Raw genomic sequence first — 25,884 nt, forward strand, 5'->3', positions numbered from 1 at the left:
ACTTATGAGAAAATATTGGAAACAATCTAATGCCTACATTAGGACACTCATTGAATGTATGGTAATAATGGAATATTCTACAGTTGGAAAAAAAATGAAAAAGATCCAAATGGATACAATATAATTTCAGAATATATTAAGTAAAGAAAATTAAGATAGAAAAAAGTGTATAGTAGGTTATCATTTGTTCAAGAAGGAAGAAAAAATAAAGTTTGTTTGCAAAAAGAAATATAGAAAGGATATGAAAATAATAAAATTGATTACTTACAAGAATAGGTGGAAATGGGATAGAAGAAAGGGCTAGAGAAGGGGATGGGACTTCTTTGAGTATATTTTTTCACATTAACATGGTTCAAAAGTCAGAACTATGTTTTATATATTCAAAAAATAAAGTAAAATCAACAAAAATGGGAGAAACCCTATAGCTGAATATAAATAGGGACAAACTTACCTACATGTCAAATAGCATAACCATAAAGAGAGAACAAAAGAAAAAGAATTAATTCAAGTGATTCTGAGCATAGTATTTTGATTATATACACCCTGAGTGGGATATATTCTAAGGACAAAGGAATGGCAACAAAATTGTGGTGGGGCTATTGTTAGAGCTTTTTTTTTTTTTTTTTTAAAGTAGGCTCCATGCCCAGTGTGGAGCCCAGGGTGGGGCTTGAACTCATGATCCTGAGATTAAGACCTGGGCTGTAATCAAGAGTCAGACACCCAACTGACTGAGCTACCCAGATGTCCAACTGACTGAGCCAAGCAGGTGCCCTTATTGTTAGAGTGATTCTGTTGTTATGCTGTATGTATCACAGGACTCAATAAATGAATAGATTTATTGATGTTTTTGTAACCTTGGTTTGCACTGTGGGAGAAGGACAAAACCAATCTGAAATGGAGGAAGGAGATGAGAGTCCAACTCTAAATGAAGTTAGAGATAATCTGTATACATTTATTTTTTTTCTTTTAAAAAATTTAAAATCAATTAATTAACATATAATGTATTATTGATTTCAGAGGTAGAGGTCAATGATTCATCAAACTTACATAATACCCAGCGCCCATTACAACACATGCCCTCCTTCATGTCTATCACCAAGTTACCCCATCCACCCACCCCCTCTCCTCCAGCAACCCTCAGTTTGCTTCCTATGTTAAAGAGTCTCTTGGGGCACCTCAGTGGCTCAGTTGGTTAAGCATCTGCCTTCAGCTCAGGTCATGATCCCAGAGTCCTGGGATTGAGCCCCGTAGCATCAGACTCCCTGCTCAGTGGGGAGCCTGCTTCTCCCTCTCCCGCTCTCCCTGCTTGTGCACATGCTCTCCCTGTCAAATAAATAAATACAACCTTTTTTTTAAAAAAAGAGAGAGAGTCTCTTATGGTTTGTCTCCCTCTCTGGTTTCATCTTGTTTTATTTTTTCCTCTCTCCCCCCATGATTCACTTTTTGTTTCTTAAATTCCATGTATCAGTGAGATCATATGATAATTGTCTTTCTCTGATTGACTTATTTTGCTTAGCATAATACCTTCTAGTTCCATCCATGTCATTGCAAATGGCAAGATTTCATATTTTTTGATGGCTGAGTAATAGGCCATTGTATGTATGTATGTGTGTGTGTGTGTGTGTATATATATATATATATATATATATATATACCACATCTTTATCCATTCATCTGTCGATGGACACCCGGGCTCTTTCCATAGTTTGTCTATTGTGGACATTGCTGCTATAAACACTGGGGTGCAGGTGTCCCCTTGGATCACTACATTTGTATCTTTCATGCATACATTTATTTTTTAAAAAAGAAAATTGTACTTCCTAGCTCTGTCCACTGAGTGAACTTGGACATAATGACATTCCAGCAGCAATCAACACCCCTACCACCTAGATCTTGGTTTCTAAATAAAAACCCTCAACAACTGGAACCTTGAAGAAATGGCTAATTGCATGGCTCAGATGGGAAAACTACAGGATTTGTTGGAATAGGCTTGTTTCATAAAGCTAAAAGTTGCTTAAAAATGGATGGGGACATGGGAGGCAGTGTGAAGGGGGCTTACTGGCCAAATCCATAATTACTTGAGCATCGAAATGAATAATGACTTCAGATTGTAATACCCTGATTAATAAAAGAATCCATAGATCCACTTTATATTAAAAAGTTAAAAAAAAAGAGTGGGATAATTTTTTTAATGGGGGAGTGCCAACTAATAATATTAGAAGGAATGAGAGATATTTTTAAATTACCATTTTACAGTCACCCTGGTAATAATTAATTCAGGCAAGAATCATCAGTGAATGGGAAAACCATGGAGTATAAGAATAGTCACATGGTATCAGAGTATCTCCTTACAAACAACTTGTAAATCACATGGGGTAAGGCACCCTTACAAGGGAGAAATATGGCAGACACACTTTAACAAAATGACCAAACTTAACGTCACCAAGTAGGGTATTTACCAACATCACATGTATCTCCCAATGGAATACATCAAGGACACAACATCATCTATTTTGTATTTCTGCCCAAAGAGTTTAATCTGATTCCAGCAATAAAGAAATAATTTGGACAAATCCAAATTGAAGTGCACATGCACAAAAAGCCAGCCTGAAGTTTCAGTGACACACAAGAGCAAACGAACCAAAGGCTAAAGAACTGTTCTAGATTAAAAGAGGTAGAAAAGGCAGGGCAAGTAAATGCAATGTGTGGTCTTCAGTAAATCTAATAAGTAAGGGCTGAAAACATGAACAAAATAATGAAAAGTCAATTAACATCACATTAACAAATTTAAAGGAGTCAATCACATAATCATCTCAGTAAGTGCCAAGAAGTATGAGATGCAATCAATGTCCACTCGTGATTTTTTAAAAACCTCTCAATGAATTATTAATAAAATAGATCTTCTTAGTCTCATAAAGAGTATCTACAGAAAAGCCTATAGCAGACACCATACATACTAACAAAACATTGAACACTTTCTTTTTGAACTTGATAAGGATCACTTCCACCAAAAATGGTAGCGGAGCCAGCACAGGAAGACAAAAGAAAGAAAAAGTATATAGACTGAAAAGAGAGCAACCAAGCTGTTATTATTGGCAGGATTGAGTGCAGAGACGATCCAAAAGAATATACGGATAACTTATTACAATTTGTAAGAATTTAATTGGGCTCAAATTAATAGGTAAAAATCAATTCTGTATACCAAAAACAAACATTTTCAAAATAAAAATTTAAAAATCCATCTATCATACAACAAAATATCATATGCCTAAGAATAAATTAAACAAAATGTATGCAAGACCTCACCAGAGAAACTACAAAACTTTGCAAAGCATTAAAGAAGATAGATCTAGGGTGCCTGGGTGGCTCAGTCAGTTAAATGCCTGCCTTTGGCTCAGGTCATGATCCTGGGGTCCTGGGATCGAGTCCCACATCAGGCTCCCTGCTCAGTGGGGATCCTGCTTCTCTCTCTGCCCCTCCCCCACTTGTGCTTGCTCTCTCTCAAAAATAAATAAAATTTTAAAAAGTTAAGAAAGAAAAAAAGGAGATAGATTAAAACATGCTCTTGGTTTGGAAGGCTCAGCATTGTAAAGATGTTTGCTTTCCCCAACTTGATTCATAGAATTCAAAGCAAATTCTATCAAAATCTCAACAGGCTTTTTGAGGGTAGAAAGTGACAGATGGTAAAATTTATATGGAAGTTCAAAGTCATTTCTATGGAGAAAAACTAGGAAGACCTGTTTTCCCAGATAATAGAACTTACTATAAAGCTGTAGAATCAAGAAAAATGTGCTATTGGCACAAGGGTGGACAAATGGATGAATAAAGCCAAGTTTTGAAACAGATGCGAGTACAACCAAGCCCTTTATGTAGAAACAGGGGGGGCTCTTTCCAGCAGTAAGGAAACAATGGACTTCTCCATAAATGGTGCTGGGACAACTATATATTTTCATGGGGAAAAAAAAAAAAAGTCAAATTGGGTTCCTCTCTTCTAGTCACAAAAATCAATCCCAGATGTATTAAAGACCCAAATGAGAAAAGCAAATTTATGAAGTTTTGGAAGGAAATATAGGATAATATCATCATGACCTCAAGGTAGGAAAGGAGTTCTTAAATAAGACACAAAGGGCGCAAAACATGAAGGAAAAGATGAAAAACTTTTAGTAGAAGGTGAAAGGTTTATGTGATCTGAAAAGAAACCAGAGTATACGATTAAAAACTTTAGAAATGAAGAGATTGAATACCAAACAGACCAACCATCACCCCTACAGACATCAGCCTAGAGCAATGAGGATGTGGTCCGCAATTCTAGCTTCCCTACTTTTTGTCCCTGTTTCCAACTCAGGACCGGAGAAGGCCAAATATGTTCCCCAAATGAATCACATAAGATGCCTCGCTTCTCGTGAGCCTGCCTCCAGCTTCCCCATGGCACAGCCTCCAATCAGAACACACCCGAGGACTTCCCCTTTTCACCATAAGCTTTCTCACTCCCCTGCCTGCCTTGAAGTCTCCCTCAAACTTGAGTGATGGTGGCTGACTCCCCTGCTTCAGCGACCTCTGAATCACCTCCCTTTGTTCTCATTTGGATCATCTTCCTTCACCTCCCCCAAATTCAGAATTTTGCTCATCTAAAGTCTCCATAAAGAGAGCAGAAAGACAAGTTTCAGAATATATTTGCTGTACACATCATCCACAAGAACAAGTCCACACCCTATATGAAAAACCCCTAAAAATCAATGGGAAGAAAGAAAAGCCCATAGAAAAATAGGAAACACGCTTGAACAGGCACTTCACAAAAGAGGAATTGAAATGATTAAACCAAGAAAAAGAAAAGCTCGGCCTCATTTACAATCAGGAAAATACAATCATCCTGTGCATTAAGCATAGCTGGCATTAACATTCTCCCCACCCAGCCCCGCACTCCACACCCCTGCACATCATGCACCCAACCTCCTAAACCCCTCCCACCTTGCCCACCCCCAATCAGAGAGGGTAACTGACTTGTCCAAGATAAGCAGCAAGACTGGTGCTTGGACCCCACCCAGGCTTCTGGGGGCTCGAGAGCAAGGGCTTTTCCACTCTGGGCCCAGGTCTCTCATTTGGAGGCAGTGAAAAATCATCTTTATGGCTTTCCAAACGACGAAGGAAGAGCCAGTGGTCAGGAGAAGAGAGGCAGAGAGAAATGTGGCAGAGGCACACTCTTCTCTGAGTCATTAGCTCAGGAGGAATCCAAAGCTCTGACTGGTAGCCCACTCATTGAATCAGGGTCAGTAGCACTCAAGAATGTGGGCCATCCTTTGGAGTTAATCATCCTGAAGCCTGCCTTCCTCTGTCCTTCTAGCAAATACAAAGCAAAGCCCATAAACAGTAGTATCCCCATTTTAAGGATGAGATGAAATCAAGGTCCAGGGAGATAGAACTTGCCCAAGGCCACACAGCACAGAAAACTACAACCCAGGTCTTCGTGGCTCCCTGCATCTATGGCTTTTTTCCACACCACGCAGCTATTGCCCGTCAGCACTCTTCACCTAGCCCCAGACCCACAGCCATGGGCATGTGCACCTCAGCATTCCGGCCTGCCTGCATCTAACCTGTTCTCATGAGAAAGATCTATTCCTCTCTCAGGCTCTGTGCCGAAGCAACACGGGACACCCATTGGTCACCCTCTGAGCAGAAGGCAGGCTTACCTTGCCCCAGAAGCAATAGCAGCCCAAGGAGGAAGATGCGTGGCTGCAGCCCCATGGCAGAATCTTCCTGGTGTCCCAGCCTTGGACGAATCACTGGCTCAGATGGAGGCTGCCCCTCGTCCTCGTGCTTTTATGCTCCTCTGTGGTTCGATAGCACGCCTGTCATAAATTTTACTGTGTTCACCTTTGAAAGGGAGCAGTGGCCGGCTGTAAATGATAAATATTAACATTTAGGCAGAAGGTTTCTCAACATGGATAGGTCCAAGATGGGTAGCATGTTCTAGACAAAGGCATCAAAAGACTAGGACCACATAGCCCCCTTCATTTGGCCGCCCAGGATCATGGACATCCAAAACTCTCCAGTGTCGGGGCTCTGGCCTGCTGGGAGGAGCTTGGGATCGGAAATACAGGACTGGAATCCCAGACTGACAATAGCTGTGAGATCTTGGCTGAGTCCCTTAACCTGGCCTGTAAGCTATGGAAATAAAAGCCGTAAGTGGCGTGAAAGTCCTTTGTAACAGCTTTGTAAACCATAAAGCCCCCTCCGAATGTGACATCTCTTAGTGTGAAATGTGTTCCCACAGTGTGTGAGGGGCGCAGCTGGGTTCCCTGGTCTGCATGACCCAGAGAGGTTTGTTTCTGGCCCCGCCTCGGAAGCCATGGGTGGCAGGAGTGTTGGACTGGCATGCGCGCTGCACATTGGCTGTCTGCATGTTGAATTGAGAGATACAAGCCAGAGAGGTGAGCCGTGGGAACTCATTTGACAGAATTAGCATTTTGCTTCGGGCAATCAAAGTTGAAATGCTGGGCAGGGTCTAAACTGGGCAGACAGAGTTGGAATTTAAAGCCCGGGTGCCAAAATAGCTTGGCGGTGAAATTCAAATGTTTTCCACAAATATCAAGTAACATTTGCCTTTGGGTAATATGGACAAATATATTTAAATCATCGTTGGATTTTTGGCCACTGTTATGCAGCCAGGCCGAGAGCCAGACTTCTGAGCTCCAGCTAGGAGACTAGAGCTGGTTTCTATTGTTCAACCTCAGGTCATGATCTGCTGACATTTTTTCAGTATGTTTCAAATCACAGTTACAGGTTGGTTGTCTTGAGTAGAAAGGGAAATCTAAGTGGGCGGCACTTTGTTCCTGGCTCTGTGACATTAAGATGTTGTCTTCCTTTCTCATCTACTCAATAAAATGTGACTTGTGGGTAACCACTGATTCAGCCATGCCAAAGCCTCAGTGTCAGAGCTGTGCAGAGGGCTCGGGGCACACCAGGTGTGTGTGAGCACTGCTACAATGGGCCCGGTTGGCTATGGGCTGTTCCAGAGCCTGGAAGAGAGCAATACATACAGAGAAGGAAGAAAATATACCCAAGGAGGGGCTTGCAAGGGTGATTTGGGCATAAATGCTCCTGAACATCGGACACTTGTTATCTTCATTAACTGCCCATAAGCTCAACAAAAGACCCAAAGCTCAAAGCTACTGTCCCACTACTAAGGATGGCAGGAGTCCCTCCATGCCACCAGCAGCTTTGAGGAGCATCCCTGAACCTACTTGATCCGAATGAAAGGTCACTGGTCCCCACTCAGCTTGGGCCAGTTGAAGGTAGGGTGGGACACATCATGGCAAATGGGCAGAAATAACCTGGCTTTACAATCCATGTATTTACTTCCACCTCTTAATGCTTCTCCACACAACCACCCTGGCGTGGCAAACACACCATCTTCTAACCTCTTTTACATTTAGAAACGTTGAGAAATGACTTAAAAACACTTTTAACCTTTGTGAGGCATTTTGGTATAGGACAGACTGAATTCCCGCTTAGGTAAAAGAAATCTTGGAATTCTGTCAACACATCATCATCAGCTGTGAGGCGGTGGGGGAATACAATCCCTTGGGCGCTCTTACCAGGCGCGGTGGGTACTCTTCACATGCACCAGCTTAATCAGCACAGAGTGTCTCTGTGATCTATTAGCAGCTGTGAAAACACAGGGGCCAGTACTCATCAAAAGCCAGAGACAAGCTGCATCACTTCTTAATAAACTTTTCTCTGAGTTTTGCTACAAAAATGTCCTAAGAGGACATATCCCAGAGGAGGGAAGATGCTCCATTTCAAATGTTAGCAACAATTAGCACATGTTCCCTTTGGGAAAGGCACAGGCCCATGGATTCAAATCCTCCAGGGGGCTGACAGTCCATGCCTCCCTCAGAAGACATCTTGGTGACAGGAGCTGAATGCTTGCTGTTGTCCAGTAATCCACAAGGGGGTGCTAGACCAAGTCTCGGCCACAGAGCCCATGTGGATTAAAGCGGTACTGGCCTCAGAAGAGTGTTTTTCAAACTGGGGTTACGACCTATTATTATCCCATGAATTTAATTTGGTGGACTGATCAGTCCATTAAAAAAAATTAAATAGAGTATAAAATATCTGAGGGCATTGCATATAGTAAGGGTAATTCATGTTTTGGGAAACTTGTTTCAGTCACAGGGGGTGATGTGAAATGTATTTATTAATATGGGTCAGTAAAAAAAATTGAAAATCACTCCCTCAGATCAGTTCCACAAAGAAATCCCTAGGCTTCAAGAAAAAACAGGTTTGTTCTTCCCTCTGGTTAAGGATGCAGCTACACCAAATTCCCTGTGCTAGCAGCTAAAGACAATGCCTGTGATTGGCTCCGTGACTTGGGAAAAAAGTACAAGTCAAACTTTTTAGCAGTTGTGAGAAGAGAGTAAGTGAAATTGTCCTTTTTTTCAATAAGGAAAACCTAGCCCCTGACTCCTGGGAGAGCTCCGCCAATATGAGGGAAGAAGGTGTTGGCAGCCTATCATCTGGGACAGGATGGGTTCCCATTGGTGCCTGTTTTACGGAAGACCCACAGCTTGAAGGGGAAGTTACACACCAGAACTGTGGGAGGGGTGGGACGATCTGTCTCAGAATAATCTGCACTGGTCCAGTAATGCCCTGAGAATTGTCTGTCCCAAATGATGGCTTCTCTGAAGTACCTACTTGCCCTCACCATGATAGCCTTGTATCACTCACTCCTACTGTGTGGAAATAGTCCTATATCCCTGGTGGGCTTCCTGAGGGAGAGGCTGGGCCTTTTGCTTCTTGCCATCTGGGTACCTCCAGAACCCCTCCCTACTAGAGCACCTCACTCAGCGTCCTATGCCTAAGAGGACCTCACCAAGTCTTCATTCATTGGGTGAGTATTCTTCAGAGGTAAGAAGACAACTAGTTTAACCAAGCCTGTGTTCTCCAAGGCCCTTCCCAGTCACAGAAGTACAAGGGTTTGGCTTAGGAATCTCTAAACACAAACATCATCCAGATGCCGATGTTCCTGTGTTTATACAACCCAAGACTTGAGTGTACACACACGTGTAAAACACTGTCCAATGCAAGTAACTGGCTTATTTAGCTTCCTTTGGGGAGAGGCTTGCTTATAATCAAACAAGAAGTTTAAGGAGTAAAAAGAGACAAAATTGAGAAGGGACCAGTAACATACGTCTAAAAAAATGTCATTTTCAAATATCCCAGCCTTATTAATAAAAAGAGAAAGAACAACAGGGCAAATCCCAGGAAAACGTACACTCCATGAGACCTGGCCTTCTTGTTCTTTGCTATATCCCAGCAGCTAGTACATTGCCTGTGGTAGCAGGCATACACCTGATGTTGGATGAATATATACATGAAAAGCAGAATAAAAGGGAAGACACCAAGACTATTATAAAAAGATCAGCTCAATGAAACAGAATAGAAAAGATGAAAGGGGTAAAAATCATGTTTTAGGATAGAAAACTGAGGAAAAGGAGAGGCACGTGGCCCCACTATCATGAAGCGTGATTGGGGCGGGGGGACAATGGAGAAGCAACATGGAGGCTCACAGCTCATGGCTCTTCCCCCAGGTCACACTGTTATTCTCCTACGTAGTGGTTCTCAAGCCTGGCTGCAGATTGAAATCACCTGGGAAGATTTTAAGATAAATATGTCTGCCTGTACTTCCCCTACAGACATTCTGAATTAGTTGGTCTAGGGTAGGACTTGGTCACTGGTCATTTTTAAAATTCACTGATGGATTCTGATGTACAGCCAGGGCTGAGGGTTCTTGCCCTACAGAGCCTGGGCTGCCTGGTGCCCAGCACTGAAGGATGGAGAGGGCTGCTGCAGACAAGCCAGAGGTCCACAGGACATGGCCTGATGACTCAACAGGCTACTGCGAGCTGACAAAGTTGGACCGACTAGGTGGCCTCTCCAGAGAGGAACCCCACAGGAATATAGGGGGAGGGGAAACGCTGGGACTTATCTCCCAGAGGTCAGGGAGGAGATTGGGAAAGGACCAGATTCTGGTGCCTGGAAAGGCTCAGTCACTGGGCACCAGGATATGTGGGCCAAAACTCCGAATTAACCATGTAACCCATTATCATCTACAGCCATTTCCTCTTCCTCGTGTGTTAGTTTCCTGATTGGAGAGTTTGACAGCTAAATTCCATTCACTGCTGTGCACTGTAAAGAACAGGGTCGTGGAGGTTGGGGCAAGGGTAAGATGAGCTGCTACCACAAGCATACAGGGTACTCAACCTCTTGCCCCAGCCATTACTGCAGAAATGCCATTACTGCACTCACAGATGGGGAGCTCACAGCTTGAGCCTCCTCTCCCTTCCACCATCTCCAGACTCAGCCCTCCAGTGTTTCCCAACCTTTATGTCTCGCAGCACATGGATGATGGTGATATTCACACAGCATACAGGGTGAGCAGACAGGCCAATCTGTGGCCTGAGATGATCAGTTGGGGGTCTGGGACAGCCCCAAGCCCTGCCCCTGGTGGGCCCCTAGGGGGATCAATGTCTTTGCCCACCTGTACCCCTTAGTGCATTTACCTCCAGGTGAAGACTTAAATAGCATTTGGTGAGCACCTACTAGGTGCCAGGCATCTTGCTAATCGAACTCATTAATGTTATCTTATTTAATACTAGCCACATTCCTCAGGAGGTTAAAACTCTCAGCTAAGGTCACTCAACTAGTAGGTTGTAAAAAGGAGTTTCTGATCCAAGTCTTCTCCCTCTATATCGGTTAGTTTCTCTCTGCATGACTGAGAGATGCTCCTGGTGAAATGGCCTTAAAAGTCCCTTCCAGAGAGAAGCCCAGGTAAGGCTCTTCATTCTGCATTGGTGGAGGGCAGCCTAAGACTCATGCACCCAGCTGGGCAGGGGAGTCTGGCAGTGTGACTGTTCCCTGCTGGGAGATGAGTATGAGTGAACGACCCAGCCTGACTACCACCCAGCTGGGACCCTCACTAACCTGCAGAGGAAATGTGGCTTCTCTTGGTGGAAGTACCAGAGGCGTCCTTCTTGGTACCACCTCAAGAGGCCCAGAGAACCAAGCAGGGATGCTCTGCTCCATCCCAGCTGGTAGATCCCAGCCCTGCTGTGACCTCCTCTCCCCTCCTGGGGAGAATGCCACTCAGAGGCAGGAAAGCAACAGGGACAAGGTCAGAACTGATCAGAGGGCACCTGGACCTTAATAGCCATGCAGTCAGTCCCCTCCCACCCCCATTGCACAGAAGAGGAAACTGGCAAAGAAAGAGGCAGGGTCAGTCTGTAATGGGGGCCTGAGATAGGCTTTGGATTTCCTGATCCTTTCCCACTCATCATGTAGCACTGAATCACCCTGACCACTTTTAGCAATGGAGTTTTAGTCCAGTTTTACAGGTAAGAGACTAAAAACCCAGAGAGGATTAGTAACTTGCCCAAGGTTGCTTGACTACTAAGGGTAGTTTGCCCTCTCCATCACAGCCCAGCAGTGGTCAAGTTCAAGCCAGAGGAATTTGGCACAGACCTCACCCTAGCAGATACCACATAAAGCCCAGCGTCTGCATCTCCATTTTGGGAAGGAAGGTTCCATGGAGATAGGCAGGCTGGCATGGCCAATAGATACTGGATACAGGAGAAGCTCTCCCCTGGATCTTCTAGAGCTGAGACCCCACATGGAAGAGCTGGTAGAGTCCTCTGCCAAAAGGGAGATCCCAGGGAACTTCTGCTATGTGGCTAATCTTTCCCTTACTCAATTCCCTTTGCATCCTGTCCATGAGAACTATGATCTATTCTTTAAATCCAAAGGGAATTACCTAAGTCTCCCAGACTTTCCTGGGAATCTCGCATGTTTCAGACCATGCTGGGAGGCTCCTGGCTCCTGCAGCCCCAAACACCATGCACTGACCCCCATGCCTCCCTGGCTTGTGTTCAGAGCAGAGTACCTGCTTGGGAAGACTTCTCCTGGACTAGGGGTCCAGAGAAAGAAGACAGCTTCTCTACCACCTGCCAGGGCAGCTAACCGGCTGGGGACGTCCCTCCATCCACACTGCCACTCCAGAATGGGGCCCTCTGGGCCTTTGGCTGTGGGCAGAGGAATGCTGTGGCATGGCGTCACCTGCTTGCTACCATGCTGGGCTTTCAGCCCCACACCCACGCTGCACATGGTGTTAATAGCTTCAGTAATGATGATGATGCACAAGTGTGCTTGCTTTGCCAGCTCCCTGGGCAGGCCCACTGTTTGCCTTTGATGGCACCACCTGGGGAGAGGACCATGGCTGGGGAGAGAGTGAGGCTGGCCTTCCCTCCCGGGACCCTCATGCAGATGAGCTGGGCTGGGCTGGGTTCAGTGTGGGATCTCTGCTGAGCTGCAGTTGTCAGGACAGCCAGGCTGGTTCAGTAGCTTCTGTTTCCCAACTCCTCCATCCTGAGGGAATAAGTTTGTGCCTCTGCCTCCAGGCATTGCTGGCTGATGCGGGCCAGCCTATTGTTCCTTTCTTCTCAGGTTCAGGAAGGGCCCTGTTCATAACTGGAGGGTTAGCACCCAAAAGAGAAAACATGAGGAAAAGGAATTTTCACATTCCATATGCCTTATAATCCACAGAAATGTTTAGAAACTTGCCCCAGATCACACAGAGAACAGGTGGCGAAGCCAGATTTTTAATACCGGTTTTTCTGTTCCAAAGGCCAGTTCTCTTGAGATACTTCTTCGCTCTGTTCCAAAGGCCAGTTTTCTTAACTTGAGATACTTCTTTGCTTTTATTTATTTCAGTTTGTTCCTCCATCAACCCTGGGAGGCCTCTTAGGGGCATGTGTGACCAGGAACATGCAGGGATGTGGGCCTTGATCACGGGGTCTCCCATGGGCGGCTGGAATCTTGGCGTGGTCTCTGTGGGAATCCTGGATGGCTCTTTCCACTTCCCATTCCCTTTCTTCTTTGCTTCTGGGATCCACCTCGAGCCAAGTTTCCAAGTGTTCCTCTTTGTTGACATTGAGATCCATGTTTCCTGAAACTGATTGAGGCTCCACACTCTTGAAATTTAACATCTCTTCCAGGACCATTCCCTGGAGGGGATTGTCCACCCATCCCATCCCTGAGGTGACCTTTCAAAACACCTTCCGCTGTTTGGTCTCCATCCCCCACTTCAGTGTGGCTTCTCCTCCCATCACTTTGCCAGAAATGCTCCACAGTCAACAATTTGCTCAATCCCGTGGATAGCAAGGTCCTCAGATTTCATCTTACTTGACATCTCAGCGACATGTGACAGTTGAGCTCTATCCCTACTCTCAGAAAACTGCCCTTGGTCTCTATGTGTCTAGTTTCCTGGTTTCTTCTTTACAGCTGTGCCTTCTCAGCCTCCTTTGCCAGCCTCTCCTCTGCTGCTGGAGCTCCTCAGAACTCTGTTCTGGATCCTCCTCTGTCTCTCAAGGTGATCTCAAACTAATACACCCTATGGCTTCATTTAAAATCTATGTGCCCATAATTCCCACATTTCAATTTCCAGACACCCCTCTTTTCTAACCTTCAAACTATGCAAACCCATCTGCTGGCTCAGCATCTCCACTTTGATGTTTCATATGCACCTCAAACTTGAGGAGTTGAGAACAGAATGTATGCTCCTCCTCCACTCATCTGCGCTCCTACAGGAAAGGGCAGCAGTGGTCCTTTAGATAGTCCCAAGAACAATCCTGGGAAACTCCCTCTCCTCAGCCCCAACAGATCATCAACTGCTGAGTACTGTCAATTCTATATCCTAAATCACTTTGTGAATCCATTCACCATTCTCCATCTTCACTGCCCCAACCTGAGCCCAGGCCGCCATCTCTGCCTCCCCTGAATGGCTGCAAGAACTGTTCCCGTCTACTCTTTTTTTTTCCCCACACAGCATCCTGATGATCTTTTCAAAGTGTGAGCCCAATTGTCGCAGCCTTGCATAAATCCCTTTAACAGCACCCCACAGCCCTTTGGACAAATTGCAACCATCTTGGAATATTTTAGAAAGCCCTGATTTCCTCCTCCTCTCCAGCCTCAAGCCCCACTCCCCGCTTCTCTGACCCCAGACCCACTGGGCTCCTTTCACTTCCTTGAACATGCCATCCTTTTGCCACCTCAAAGCCTTGGGGTCCCTCTACCTGGAACTCAGTCCACGCCAATCTCCTCCCCATCTCTTGGCCTCACTGACTCCCCTTTCAGGCTCAGTGTAAATATTTCTTCCCAAAATGCTTTCTCAAGTCCAGTCAGTGTAAGACCTTGTCTCATTCTCCCCTGGCCTCCTGTGCTTCTCCTCCAATACTTTGAACAAGCATTTACAAGCGTGCTAAGTCTACCCTGTCTGTCTGACCATGTGTTCCATGGGAGGGCAAGGACCAAATGTTTCCTGCTGTGTCCCCAGGACCTTAGCACAGGACCTGACATCAGCAGGTGCTCAACAACTGCTGCATGAATGAAAATGCCGTCTTGCTCTAGTCACTCCTCTGGGGTCCCCAGCGAACAGAATCAAGTCCTACCTCACATTAGATGAACCGCTGCTGCCCTCTCTATACCTCCATTATACAACTTATTTCGCCTTGTCTGGTATCCAAAAACTGGCCAGTGGGACTGTCTCTTTTGCAAGAAAGGGTATGACCCATGCTTCATTTTCTTTGTAACACCAGAATGGTCCCTAACATAGTGGCTTAGCACACAGTATGAAACTGTCTCAAGAAGTTGCACTCTTGAGACCAAGAGCAACACATTGCTATAAAGGAAAGGGGCCCTGCTTGGCCTCTGCCTGAGCCAGATATCCTTCTATGCCACCCAGAGTTAAGAAATCTCTTAAAATAGTCCTCCTTTAAAAACAAACAAAAACAAAAACAGGAAAACCTGCAAATTTCCCCCAAGTCTTGTAAATTACCGATAGCAAACCAATCAAGGACTGCTAAATGTACTTGAAGGTCGGGTAGAGTCTCCCCTGCTTCCAAAAATTCCCCCCACGCACATTAGTAAAATGCTTGCTTGCCAATCAGAGACTGACTGTATTTCCTCTTTTTTTCCTCTATAAAACTTATTCTCCTTTCAGACACCTTTGAACCCCTGCTGAAATGTAAGTGATTGCAGATGGTTCCCTTGTGGCTGCGAGTTTATAAATAAACAGCCTTGGCTAATTTTGTCTCTGGTCTTGTTTGAGTTCAGGCTGTAATCTTGGTGCTGCGGCTCTGATGCTGCCTGACCTGCTTGTTGCTGTGGACCTTGGCTCTTATCCAGGTGTGGTTCCCACCAAGGCCTCTTCAGCCTCACTCTGCCCGTGGAACACTGTCCATATCAGCACAGAAGTCTGCCCTGCACTCAACTCCACTCTGAGTTCCTTGGTTGTTTTCTTCACTTGCCAAATCCTGGCTACTTATATTTAATTAATGTTCCCTTTGAGGTTTGTGTCCTTGGTGATTTGCTTCTGCCTATCCCCTTCATTTTGTCCTGGGTCCTTAAGTGTTGCTTTGTCACGAGGAGGAGAATCATATAGTGGCATACAGACATCATTCCTATGAACTGGCTGTTTAAGCTGGCCTCATACACGGGAGAGTTGGCAGTTCTCCCCAGACCAGCACCCTTTGAGGACAAACTCTGCTTCTGGGTCACCAATAAATCCAAACGAGACTGTCCTCTCATCCTGGCCATTTGTTCTGAGAGTTTGGTTTTGATTCAGAAGGGGCATTCTCTCTCTCTGATATATCCCACCTGCTGGGGGCTCAGATTGTTGGTCTGTGTTCAGAGGTGGCTGGCCATTGGGTCGGGGGGCCCAAGACACAAGGTTGTATGAACAACCTCAACGGACTGTAACTTTCAACAGACAGTGACCAAGAGCTTTCTTAGTCTAACCTGTGTCCTTCTCTGGGAAAAACTGCTTCTTATAGGTGCCTCCATTACCACTATAACCCCTAGGCTTCTCAGTGGCAGAACTCCACTAAAGGTGATTTGGCCCCACAACGGACATTTGGACATTAATTTAACTAGAACTGCTAGTTTGAGAGGTACCTTAGAACAAAAACGGAATCAAATTTCTTAGGCCCAATGAGCAGCATTTTGTGATTGGTACCCTGATGCTTCTAAACAGAATTCCAATTCTAGAATTCCAATTCTTTATTTTTTTTTTCAAGTCTAAAACAAGGAACTTGATGACCAAGTATAAAGCTTTCTGGAATAAAACCACCTCCCTCATTAAACCCCCACCCTCTATGACCCCCTCTTTAACATACCCTCTCTTCCACTTCCACGTGGATCTAACCTCAATCCCTCTAACCCCTCTACCTCTTCCTTCCCCTTGCCTAGATCCCTTGCCTTTCCTTAAGCCCCCTGACACTCCAAAACATCAGTTTCCTTTAAAAATACATCCTGATTGAGAATCTCAAATGCCTTTAACCATAGAGTTTAAACCCTGGTCCCAGCAGAACTAAGAGCTATTGTCTGAGATTTCCCAAAACTCTGATTAAGATGGATACCTCTCTACTGAATAATTCAGAATCTCCCAGGGGCTGATAATCCAATCTCTGCCAACTGACATGTTAGCAGGAAGATCAAATGCTAAATTATCAATGAGAAAAGCTGAATAGACCAATCCGGGGTCAGACCTCAGGGATCCCACCTGCATGCAAAACCAACAAGGTTCGGGAGAGCCCAAAAAATAGGTCAGAGTTTCCTAAAAGCGACTTCTGGGACTTCTCTGTAAAAATTGATTGGAATCAAGAGCATGAGAAGACAAGCCACAGACAGGGAGAAAATATTTACAAAAGACATGTCTGATAGAGGACCGTTATCCAAAATATACAAAGAACCCTTAAAACCCTGCAGTAAGAAAATAAACAACCTGCTTTAAAAATGGGCAAAAGAACTGAGCAGATACCACACCAAAGAAAACAAGTAGGTGGCAAATAAGCATATGAAAAGATGCTCACCATCATGTTATTAGGGAAATAAAATTAAAACAACAGTAAGATACCACTACACACCTATTAGAATGGCCAAAACCCAGGACACTGACAACATCAAATGCTGCTGAGGACATGAAGCAGCAGGAATTCTCATTCATTGCTGGTGGGAATGCAAAATGGTACAGCCACTTTGGAAGACAGTTTTTTACAAAACTAAACATATTCTTACCATACATACCTGCAACCACACTCCTTAGTATTTGCATAAGAGTGGAAAGCTTATACTTACACACAAACCTGCACATGGATGTTTATAGCAGCTTTATTCATAATTGTCAAAACTTGGAAGCAACCAAGATATCCTTCCGTAGGTGGATGGGGAAATAAATTGTGGTCCTTCCAGACAATGGAATATTATTCAGCACTAAAAATAAAGATGATATCAAGCCATGAAAAGACACAGAGGAAATTTAAATGGGTATTACTGAGTGAGAGAAGCCAATCTGAAAAGGCTATGCACTGTATGATTCCAACTTTATGACATTCTGGAAAAGGCAAAACTATGGACACAGTAAAAAGATCAGTGGTTGCCGGGGGAAGGGAGGGATGAATAGGCAGAGCACAGAGGGTTTTTAGGGCAGTGCTACTATAATGGTGGATACATGTCATTATACATCTGCCAAAACCCACAGAATGTACATCAAGAGTGAATCCTAATGAAAACTGTGGACTCGGGGTGATCATGATGGGTCAGTGCAGGTTTGTCGACTGGAACGGATGTGCCACTCTGGTGGGGGATGCCGATGGGGAGGGGGGCTGTGCGTGGGGGAGCCAGGGAGGGGATGGAAACTCTCTGTATTTTCTTCTCAATTTTGCTGAAACCTCAAACTGCTCTAAAAAATAAGGTCTATTAAAAAATAACATAAAAATTATTGAATCTTGGTTCGGTCTTGTAAGCAAAGAAAAGATGAATCAAAAGGAGATTTTAGAGACAAAAAATGACTTTCCAACAAGGTTCAGGAGTCTGTTTCAGAGCTGATGTCACAGCAAGCCTCTCATCTCATTTTGTAAACAGGTTAAACCTGAAATCAGAGATCTGGTTTGCAAGCAAAAAGCAGAATGGGGGAGAGCACCACTGTCTAGATTAAAACATCCAGCTGAATACTTTGAAAGGACTTCAGAACAGAAACAACATAAAACATACCCAAAAAATTGCACGATTTTGCAGATAAAGCAATTAGGTGGTTTTCTTTCTAATTGACCCCCCTGTTGATCAAAATGCCTGTAAATATTGTAAACGGCAGGGACACTGGGAAGGAAAAAAAAAAAAGGCTGAGCTTATCTACACTGTCTTGTTAAGGGAAACCCCCTTCCTGGTATTAATTCAGTTGCCTAGAGGTGGCTGTCCTCCCAGGTGACAGCTTCCTGCCCTAAATTCCTTGTAGTTTGACTCAGACCTGAAACAGATCTGGAGGCAGACTTGGAAACCACAACCTCTTGTTAGAAGCCCTTGGGCCAACTGTTGCAGAAATTATGGCTGAGACAGGAGCACCTGCTCTGGAGCTGGACCTCACAAACCCTGTCAGACCTCTGCCTGCTGTCTTCTGGGCTCAATACACTGTCAGCTGGGACCAAGCCCCGGGGCCTTCCTAGCTGCCCTGCAGGGCTCTGGGACACCAAACTGCTTTGCACCTGAGTTCTCAGGCACCTTCTAGTTGCCTAAAGGTCAGTATGGAAATAGGGTGGTCAGAAAGGACATTAGAATTGAAGAACAGGAAGGATCAACTGTTCAAAACACAGACCAGGAGTACTGGAGTCATCTGGGAGCTTCTCAGAAAGGTGGAATCTCAGGCTGTCTGAATCAGTTTTGTGTGCACATTGGAGTTTGAGAAGTCTTGGTCTGGAACACTGGATCTCAACCTGTGTTGCATATCAGAATTTCCTGGGGTGCTTTAAAAAAAAAAATGACAGATGGAAGAGCCTGGGCCCTGATGGAAGGAATCAGAAGCTGGAAGAGTGGGGCTCAGGCACTGTTTGTGTTGCTAGGGCTTATCTTTTGTTTGTTTTATTGAGAATTCCCCAGGTGATTCAGATGAGCAACCAGGGTTGAGAATCTACTGGCATCCTACCCATTTTGCTTTAGAGAAGGGGAAACAGAAACTTAGAGGAGGGAAGTGGGCTTGCCCTCAGAGAGCACATCTGCGGTCAAACCCAGGGCTCCTGCCTGCTAAGGCTCAGCCCGCCCCACCACCCTGGCTTGTCTCTTCTCATCACCAAGTAAACCCCTCTTGAGTACTGAGACCTGCCAGTGGAGATCCTGCCGCATTCCCGTCTTTTAAACAATGCCTCCCTTATTAAAATACTGGAAATGTTTAAATTGCCCATCAGTAGAGGAGTGGTTGAATGAGCTGTGGTACCTCCACACTATAGAATATTATATAGTAATGGAAAGAATGGGGTGAGCCACACCTACCAGCAAAGCTTTTCAGGGTATAACATTGAGTGAAGAAACGAAGAAGCCAAAAGCTATACACAGTGAGAGATCTTTCTTCTAAAAAGAACAACAAAAACCCAACCAATAAAAATACTCCATTTTTCCTATGGTGAACTACACGTGTATACGTATGAGAGTATGTCTACATGTTAAACATAGAGAAAAAGACCTATAAGGATATATTTTTTTAAGATTTTATTTATTTATGTGACAGAGAGACAGCCAGCGAGAGAGGGAACACAGCAGGGTGAGTGGGAGAGGAAGAAGCAGGCTCACAGCGGAGGAGCCTGATGTGGGACTCGATCCCATAACGCTGGGATCACTCCCTGAGCCGAAGGCAGACGCTTAACCGCTGTGCCACCCAGGCACCCCTCTATAAGGATATTTTAAAAGTCACACCAAGTTATCACAGTAGCACTACCTGAGGCTTGGTGATCCAAGGGGTCTTGATCAGTACAGTTTTATTTACCTTTTTAACATGAATAATGTATTCCAGTATTACTTGTGTAACTGGAAATTGTTCTTAAGGGGGAAAGAGAACAAATTCCCCTTCTAGGGGGACCTTCTAGGAGATATACTGACTTAGACACCTAAATTCTGCTACTTACACCACGAGTCAGCTGCCTTCGGGGAACTTCAGTTTTCCCACCTCATCTGTAAAATGGGACCATCTTCCCCCCCGGGTTGGTGAAAGACACTATGAAAGGACATGAGGCAGGAGCAGTAGGTTAGTTTGTACATATTAGGTTAATGACTTCTCCATGGCTTCCATCTGCACCTTCTCCCTCCCCAACCTGTTTGCATCTCTCATATTTCTCTACTCTCCTTACCTCCTGCCTCAACTTTTTGACACATCCTTGCCTTTTATGATGTTCACGAAATAGGAGGGTACTGGGGACTCTTCCTTTTGTCTTGGCATTTGGGCAGAGCCCCCAGTAGCCAAGAACAACTCAGCAGATGCCCAACATGCCGCTTCCTAACCTGGGGTGCTGGACCACCTCTGCTGTTTGAGAAAGAGTCTGAAACCAGGCCACTCTCAGCCCATGCCCACCTCCAGGTTCTCCCAAGACTGACAGGGCACGTCACCAGGCTTTCCCCAACGGGAGGTTATCTCTGGGTTGTGCATCCCCCTAACTTCCCATCCCAGGGTAGGGGGTCTCAAAGAGTCTGACAGATGTCCCCTGGAATTTGAGGAGCACGAGAAGTGGTATGCAACCCCTCTCAAGAGCCTCGGAGCAGAGCAGGAGTGACTGGGAGAAGGGAGGGCTGGCTTGGAAGGGTGTGAGCTTCCAAGGTATGGGAAAACCTCACCTCTTCCTGTGTCTCCTTCACCCACCATGTAACTATCCCACACTTCCGAAACCAGATGTGGGGCAGGGGCAATTCCATGACACCAGCTAGATGTCCTACCATCCAACTCAATTCTGACACTACCACCTGGAGACAGCATCAGATTCCACAGGTTAAGGGCTCAGTCCTACAGGACTGCCTCCCCATACACAGACCCGCTTCAGATGCCAGAAAGTGCTGTCACCTGTGTTTCCGACCCCAGCAACTATGGATTACAGGTTCCAACAACAACCTCCCTGGGTTCAATTAACTTATTAGCATGGCTCACAGGACTCAGAGAAACATTTAACTTACTAGAATTGCCAGTTTGTTATAAAAAGATAGAACTCAGGGACAGCCAGAGGGAAAAGATGTGAAGGGCAAGGTTTGGGGAAAGGGTGCAGAGTTTCTATGCCCTCTCTGGATGCACCACTTTCCCCAAATTTCCATGTGCTCACCAACCTAGAAGCTCTCCAAACCCCATCCTTTTGCTGTTTTCTGGAGGCTTCGTGATAACAGGCACGATTGATGAAATCATTGGTCACTGGTGATGGAACTCAGTCTCCCACCCCACTCCTCTCCCACAGGTGGGGCAGGGTGGGGAGGGCAAGGAGAGCTCCAACCCTCTGATCACGTGGTTGGTTCCCTTGGCAACCGGCCCCCAGCCCGTGGTGACCAAGGGGCTTTCCAGGAATCGCCTCATTAACATAACAAAAGATAACCAAGTCTCGCTCACGTCACTTAGGAAATTCCAAGGGGTTTAGGAGCCCTGTGTGGGCAACAGGAGCTGAACGCGAACTCTATCTCTTGTTATAAGTCACAGTATCACACGGGGCTTGGTGGAGCAGGGATGGGTGTGGGGGGGCAGATATGGACCCTGCAGAAGAGGACCGCAAAGGGATGAGGCCAGGACCGGTGGAGCCAGAGAGATCCTATGCGGGGAAACCATAGATAAAAGAGCCAAAGAGCCTCTGTGACAGGAGAGGCTCCAAAGTGACCGCAGACTCCCCTATAAGGGGACCTGGCTCTGCTGTCAGCCAGACCTGCGGGCGCTAACGCCAGACACAGCTGTGAAGCATCAGGCAGGCCCTTCCCTGCCCTTGCCCAGGACCCCCTCCCGCCCCCCAGGAACAGCCCCCCGTCTCCGAGAAGGGGGAAGGGGCTGGAGGGCGAAGACCGAGAACTAGACTCTACTCCGTTGTGCCTGCAACTAACTTCCTCTGCCTGATTTGCTGAGGGAGACGCTTTCCCCAGCGCAGGGCTTGGAGCTGTGACATCGCCCTGGCGGGGGATTTACCACCAGACACTGACCAAAACAGCGGTGGGGCTGCCTGAGCTTCCCCGCGGGAAGAACAGAGCCAGGGAAGGGCTTGCAGGGGCTGGCTTGAGAGAATGAAGGTACTTTCCGCCGGTGCCCTGCGTCCAGCTCGTCCAGCAAAGCACTGGGGTGAGGGGGGAGGGTTCACCCACTCGCGTTAGCAGCCGGTGTTCTACACGTGTGAACCGAGCCTCCTCTGGGTGTCAAACCTGGGCCTTACCTTTGCCTCTTGTGGTTTCATGCTGCAGCCCAGTGCTGGTGTCAGGAAAGCGCTTCACCAGCTCCCGTAAACCTTCCAGGTACCAGACCCAGTGTGCGGCGCTGCCTGAGAGCCCAGCCAGCCTCTGGGATAACAGCACCTGCTGATCTTTCCCTTCCCTACCCAGGCCGTGCTGAGCCTTTGCTCCTTGAGCCCCTCTCAGCCTCTTCTACCAGGAAGACCCCACCGGCTGAAAGGCCCCGAGGCTCCCCATAATTGTCCTAGCAGTAGGCAGGTATCTTGAAAGAAGGCGCAACTGAGTCTCCAACGTGTGGCCATAATCGATTTAGAGAGAACCTAGGGCTACCCACCTTGTGATAGGCTCAAAACAGACTTCCTCTCTTCCTTTCTCATCTTGCCAGGAAATAATTCTTTCCTCAATTCAAGGCTAAGTCCCTAGACCATCATCTTCTCTCCCTGGGACCATCAGCTCCCTGGAGCCTTGTGCTCCAGGCCCTCTTGCTCCCCCTCCATTGCCCCGGATGCTGGGCCCAGGTGCTCACACTTTGCCCATCACAGGAACGGCACCCACCTGCCCTGCATAGCTTGCTGACCGGAGCCCAGGAGCGTCATCCCTGAGAAAGGCCTGAGGGTCAGTGCGTATTTCCTGGGCTACTTCTATGCGCCAGGTGAGGCCCCTGACCCCGAGAAGCTTACATTCTAAAGGCAGGCAGGGCGAGAAACATTCGTTTCACAAGTGCATGTGGAACACCAGTGTGGAAATGCGTGCCCAGGTGCCCTCTCGGCTCAGTTCGAGGCTGTGTGGTTGGCGGGATCTCGGGGAATTCCAGCAAGGGTAAGGCCAGGTGGCCGCAATGCACAGGGACGGGCAGGTGTAGGCGGGACAGGTAGGCCTTGGTAACCTCTGGGCCTTTATCCTAAGAGAAACCAGAAGCCAATAAAGGGTTTTAAGGGATTGTTGGGGGGGAGATGGTGACAGGATCTGCTTGATGTTTTAAACAGGTGCCTGATGCTGTGTGGAGAATGGATGGCAAAGAGAAAGAGAAGCAGCTGGGGGCCCAGCCTGGAGGCGGCTTCCCTCCGAGCAGGAGGTGGAGGGGGCTCGAAGCAGGCTGGTGGCGGTGGAGATGCAGAGATGTGGGTAAAGAGGGGCTCAGGGAATAAAACTGACGGGTTGTGTGCAAGAAGGGAGGGAAGATGATGCTGGATTTCCAGGCCGGGACGGCGGTTTGTGTGCTGAGCAGCGATCACCACACGGGGACAGGTCTGGGGAAGAATGCTGAGGGAAGTCACAAACGCAGGCTTGGACATCCCGAGTGTGAGGTGCCCAAGAGGCAGGAAGAGAGACGGATGGGAGACCCGGGAGAGAACTCCGGCCTCAGAGCTTGGGGGATTCCAGCAAGGAATTCTAGCAGCTCTGGGCTGCTTCTGCCGAGGAGAGAGGGGGACAAAGAAAAATCCAGAGACTGCGTCCCCAGGAACTTTGATATAAAATGGGTGGATAGAGAAGAAAAACACCTGCAGAGGAGACAAGGAAAACTGGCTGGAGAAGTGGGTTTGTGTCTCTGACAGAGGCCTTTCTAAAATGGGGGCTGCTATGAGAGTACAGGTCTGAGTCCCGGGAAACTGAGTTGTAGCGAAGCAGGTCATAGCAGATCATAGTGGTGTGTCTCAGAGCCCCTGGGCGCCTGTGCCCACCTGGGACTGCTGTTTGCCCATCAGTGGGGTCAAGGGCTTGGATCAGCACAACGATCCCCTAAGCTGAGCCTCGCTCCGGAGAAGCATCGGGGTGGTTCATACATCAGCATCTCCCATGCCTGACTCCCTCCCTGCATCTCAGCACGGCCTCCCGGTAGGTTTGGGGGTCACACAGGGCCCATGTGAGGGTGGAAGGGAATTCCTATTACTTCACAAGTGTTAGGCCTTCTGTGAACCAACTTTAGGTGTTATGTGAGAGGCAGGAAAACATAAGATGTGATCCCGGTCCTCCAAGACCTTGTCATCTCTTTGAGCAAGTAAGACGAACATTACATGAAAAAGAAAATCTAGAAACTCGACGTGAGAGGAAAGAATATATAGAAACACACAAAGCCACCAAGTAAAGAGGAGGCAGCAGCCCTGTGAGGGAAAGCCGCTTGGGGTAGGCAGCCCTTGAGCCAGGTCTGGAAAAAGCCGTGTTTACCGACTGAAGGAAGGGGAGCAAAGGTGTGGAGGTCAGCCACGGTCGGTCTGGCAGGTCTGACTGGGTGGGGTGGGCATGGCTACTTCCATCAGGGTCCAGGGCACTGACCCGGTGCAGCCCCAGCCCCGCGGAGCCGCCCAGGGCAAGCGAAAGCAGATCTCATTCTGTAGCGACCTGTTTGCCCAGAGTCACTTCTGCTTGGACCAAGAAACACGGACTCACAGAGGCATCCCATCCTAGGCAGGACTGGGTCTGAGGGAAATACCTGAGTATCGATGGTCTGGTTCTCACCAGACCTTGTCCCTCCGTCATCCCTCCACCAGAAGGTCATTTCTCACCTTGACCGTGGACAGACCCTTCTTCCTCTTCTCCTCCGCCTCACACTCTCCTCGCCGAGGTTGTGGGTCCTGCGGGCTCCTCCCTGAGGTCGTCCTGCTGCCAGGACAAGCTTCTCTGGGCGGCTCTTCTCGAAGAGACTCTTCTTGAAGACTCCACTGCCCATATGAGGGGGCAGCTCCTCCCCTTTCCTCCTGACTCCAGCCCACATCTCCAGAATGTTCTCCTTCCTCTAGTCTTGGTTTGCTTCTTCCCTCCTCTGTCCTCACTTCCTCCCTTCGTCATCAGACCTCTTCCCTCCACCTGTTCCTGTGGCCTCTGGAAGGGGCACAAGCCCTCTGGCCCAGGCCCTCAAGGCCTTCCACAGTGAGCCTAAACCCTCCCTCTGGCCTTAACTGCAAAGACTCCCTTTGAACCACACCACACATTTCTGGTACCACGCCAGCCTCCGCATCTTTCCTCAGGCTGCACCTTCCTCCTGTCTTCATCTGACAAGTTCCTTCCAAACCTCCAGATTCATCTCAAACCCATCTGTCTCATGCGGCAGCCAAGCAAAATGCGTAAGGAGAATATGCACTTTGGAGTCAGAGCTATCTGACCTTAATCTCTGCTTGGCCATTTTCCAGCCCTGTACCCCTGGGCAAGTCGCTTCATGTCTTCTGAGCCTGTTTCACAATCTAGAAAAGGAGGGGAACGATCTGTTCCTTAGAAAGGTGAGGATAAAATGAAATCCTGTATGTGAGGCACTCAGCACAGCACCTGGCTCCTGGCAGGGACTCAGAAGTGCTTCCTCGGAGCTTGTTTCCAGTCCCCTCCCACCAGCTATGATCTCACTCTCCTTTGCAGCTCTAGAACTTGGGTCTCTCTGTCAGCACCCAAACTGGCAGCAAACTCCTCCAAAGCGAGAGCTCCTTTTTTGAGTCTTGCACAAAAGCTATTTGTTGGGGCGCCTGGGTGGCTCAGTCATTAAATGTCTGCCTTCGGCTCAGGGCGTGATCCCGGCGTTCTGGGATCGAGCCCCGCGTCAGGCTCCTCCGCTATGAGCCTGCTTCTTCCTCTCCCACGCTCCCTGCCTGTGTTCCCTCTCTCGCTGGCTGTCTCTCTCTC

At 47.1% G+C, this 25,884-nt stretch overlaps 1 protein-coding gene across 1 annotated transcript in view; it reads right to left on the reverse strand.

The window, feature by feature from the left end:
• Positions 1 to 24,988, reverse strand: part of PLB1 (phospholipase B1) — a 139,323-nt gene extending 114,335 nt beyond the window's left edge. The window contains exons 1-2 of the mRNA XM_087863204.1: positions 24,824 to 24,988; positions 22,260 to 22,467 (exon numbers count right to left, since the gene is read on the reverse strand). Of these exons, the coding sequence (XP_087719330.1) occupies positions 22,260 to 22,467; positions 24,824 to 24,988 (373 nt within the window). The remainder of the gene's footprint in view (positions 1 to 22,259; positions 22,468 to 24,823) is intronic.
• Positions 24,989 to 25,884: the final 896 nt, after the last annotated feature.

The sequence above is a fragment of the Ursus americanus genome, chromosome 7 (genome assembly GCF_024610735.1).
Source record: "Ursus americanus isolate L20-20 chromosome 7, mUrsAme1.1.p, whole genome shotgun sequence".
Lineage (NCBI taxonomy): Eukaryota > Metazoa > Chordata > Mammalia > Carnivora > Ursidae > Ursus > Ursus americanus.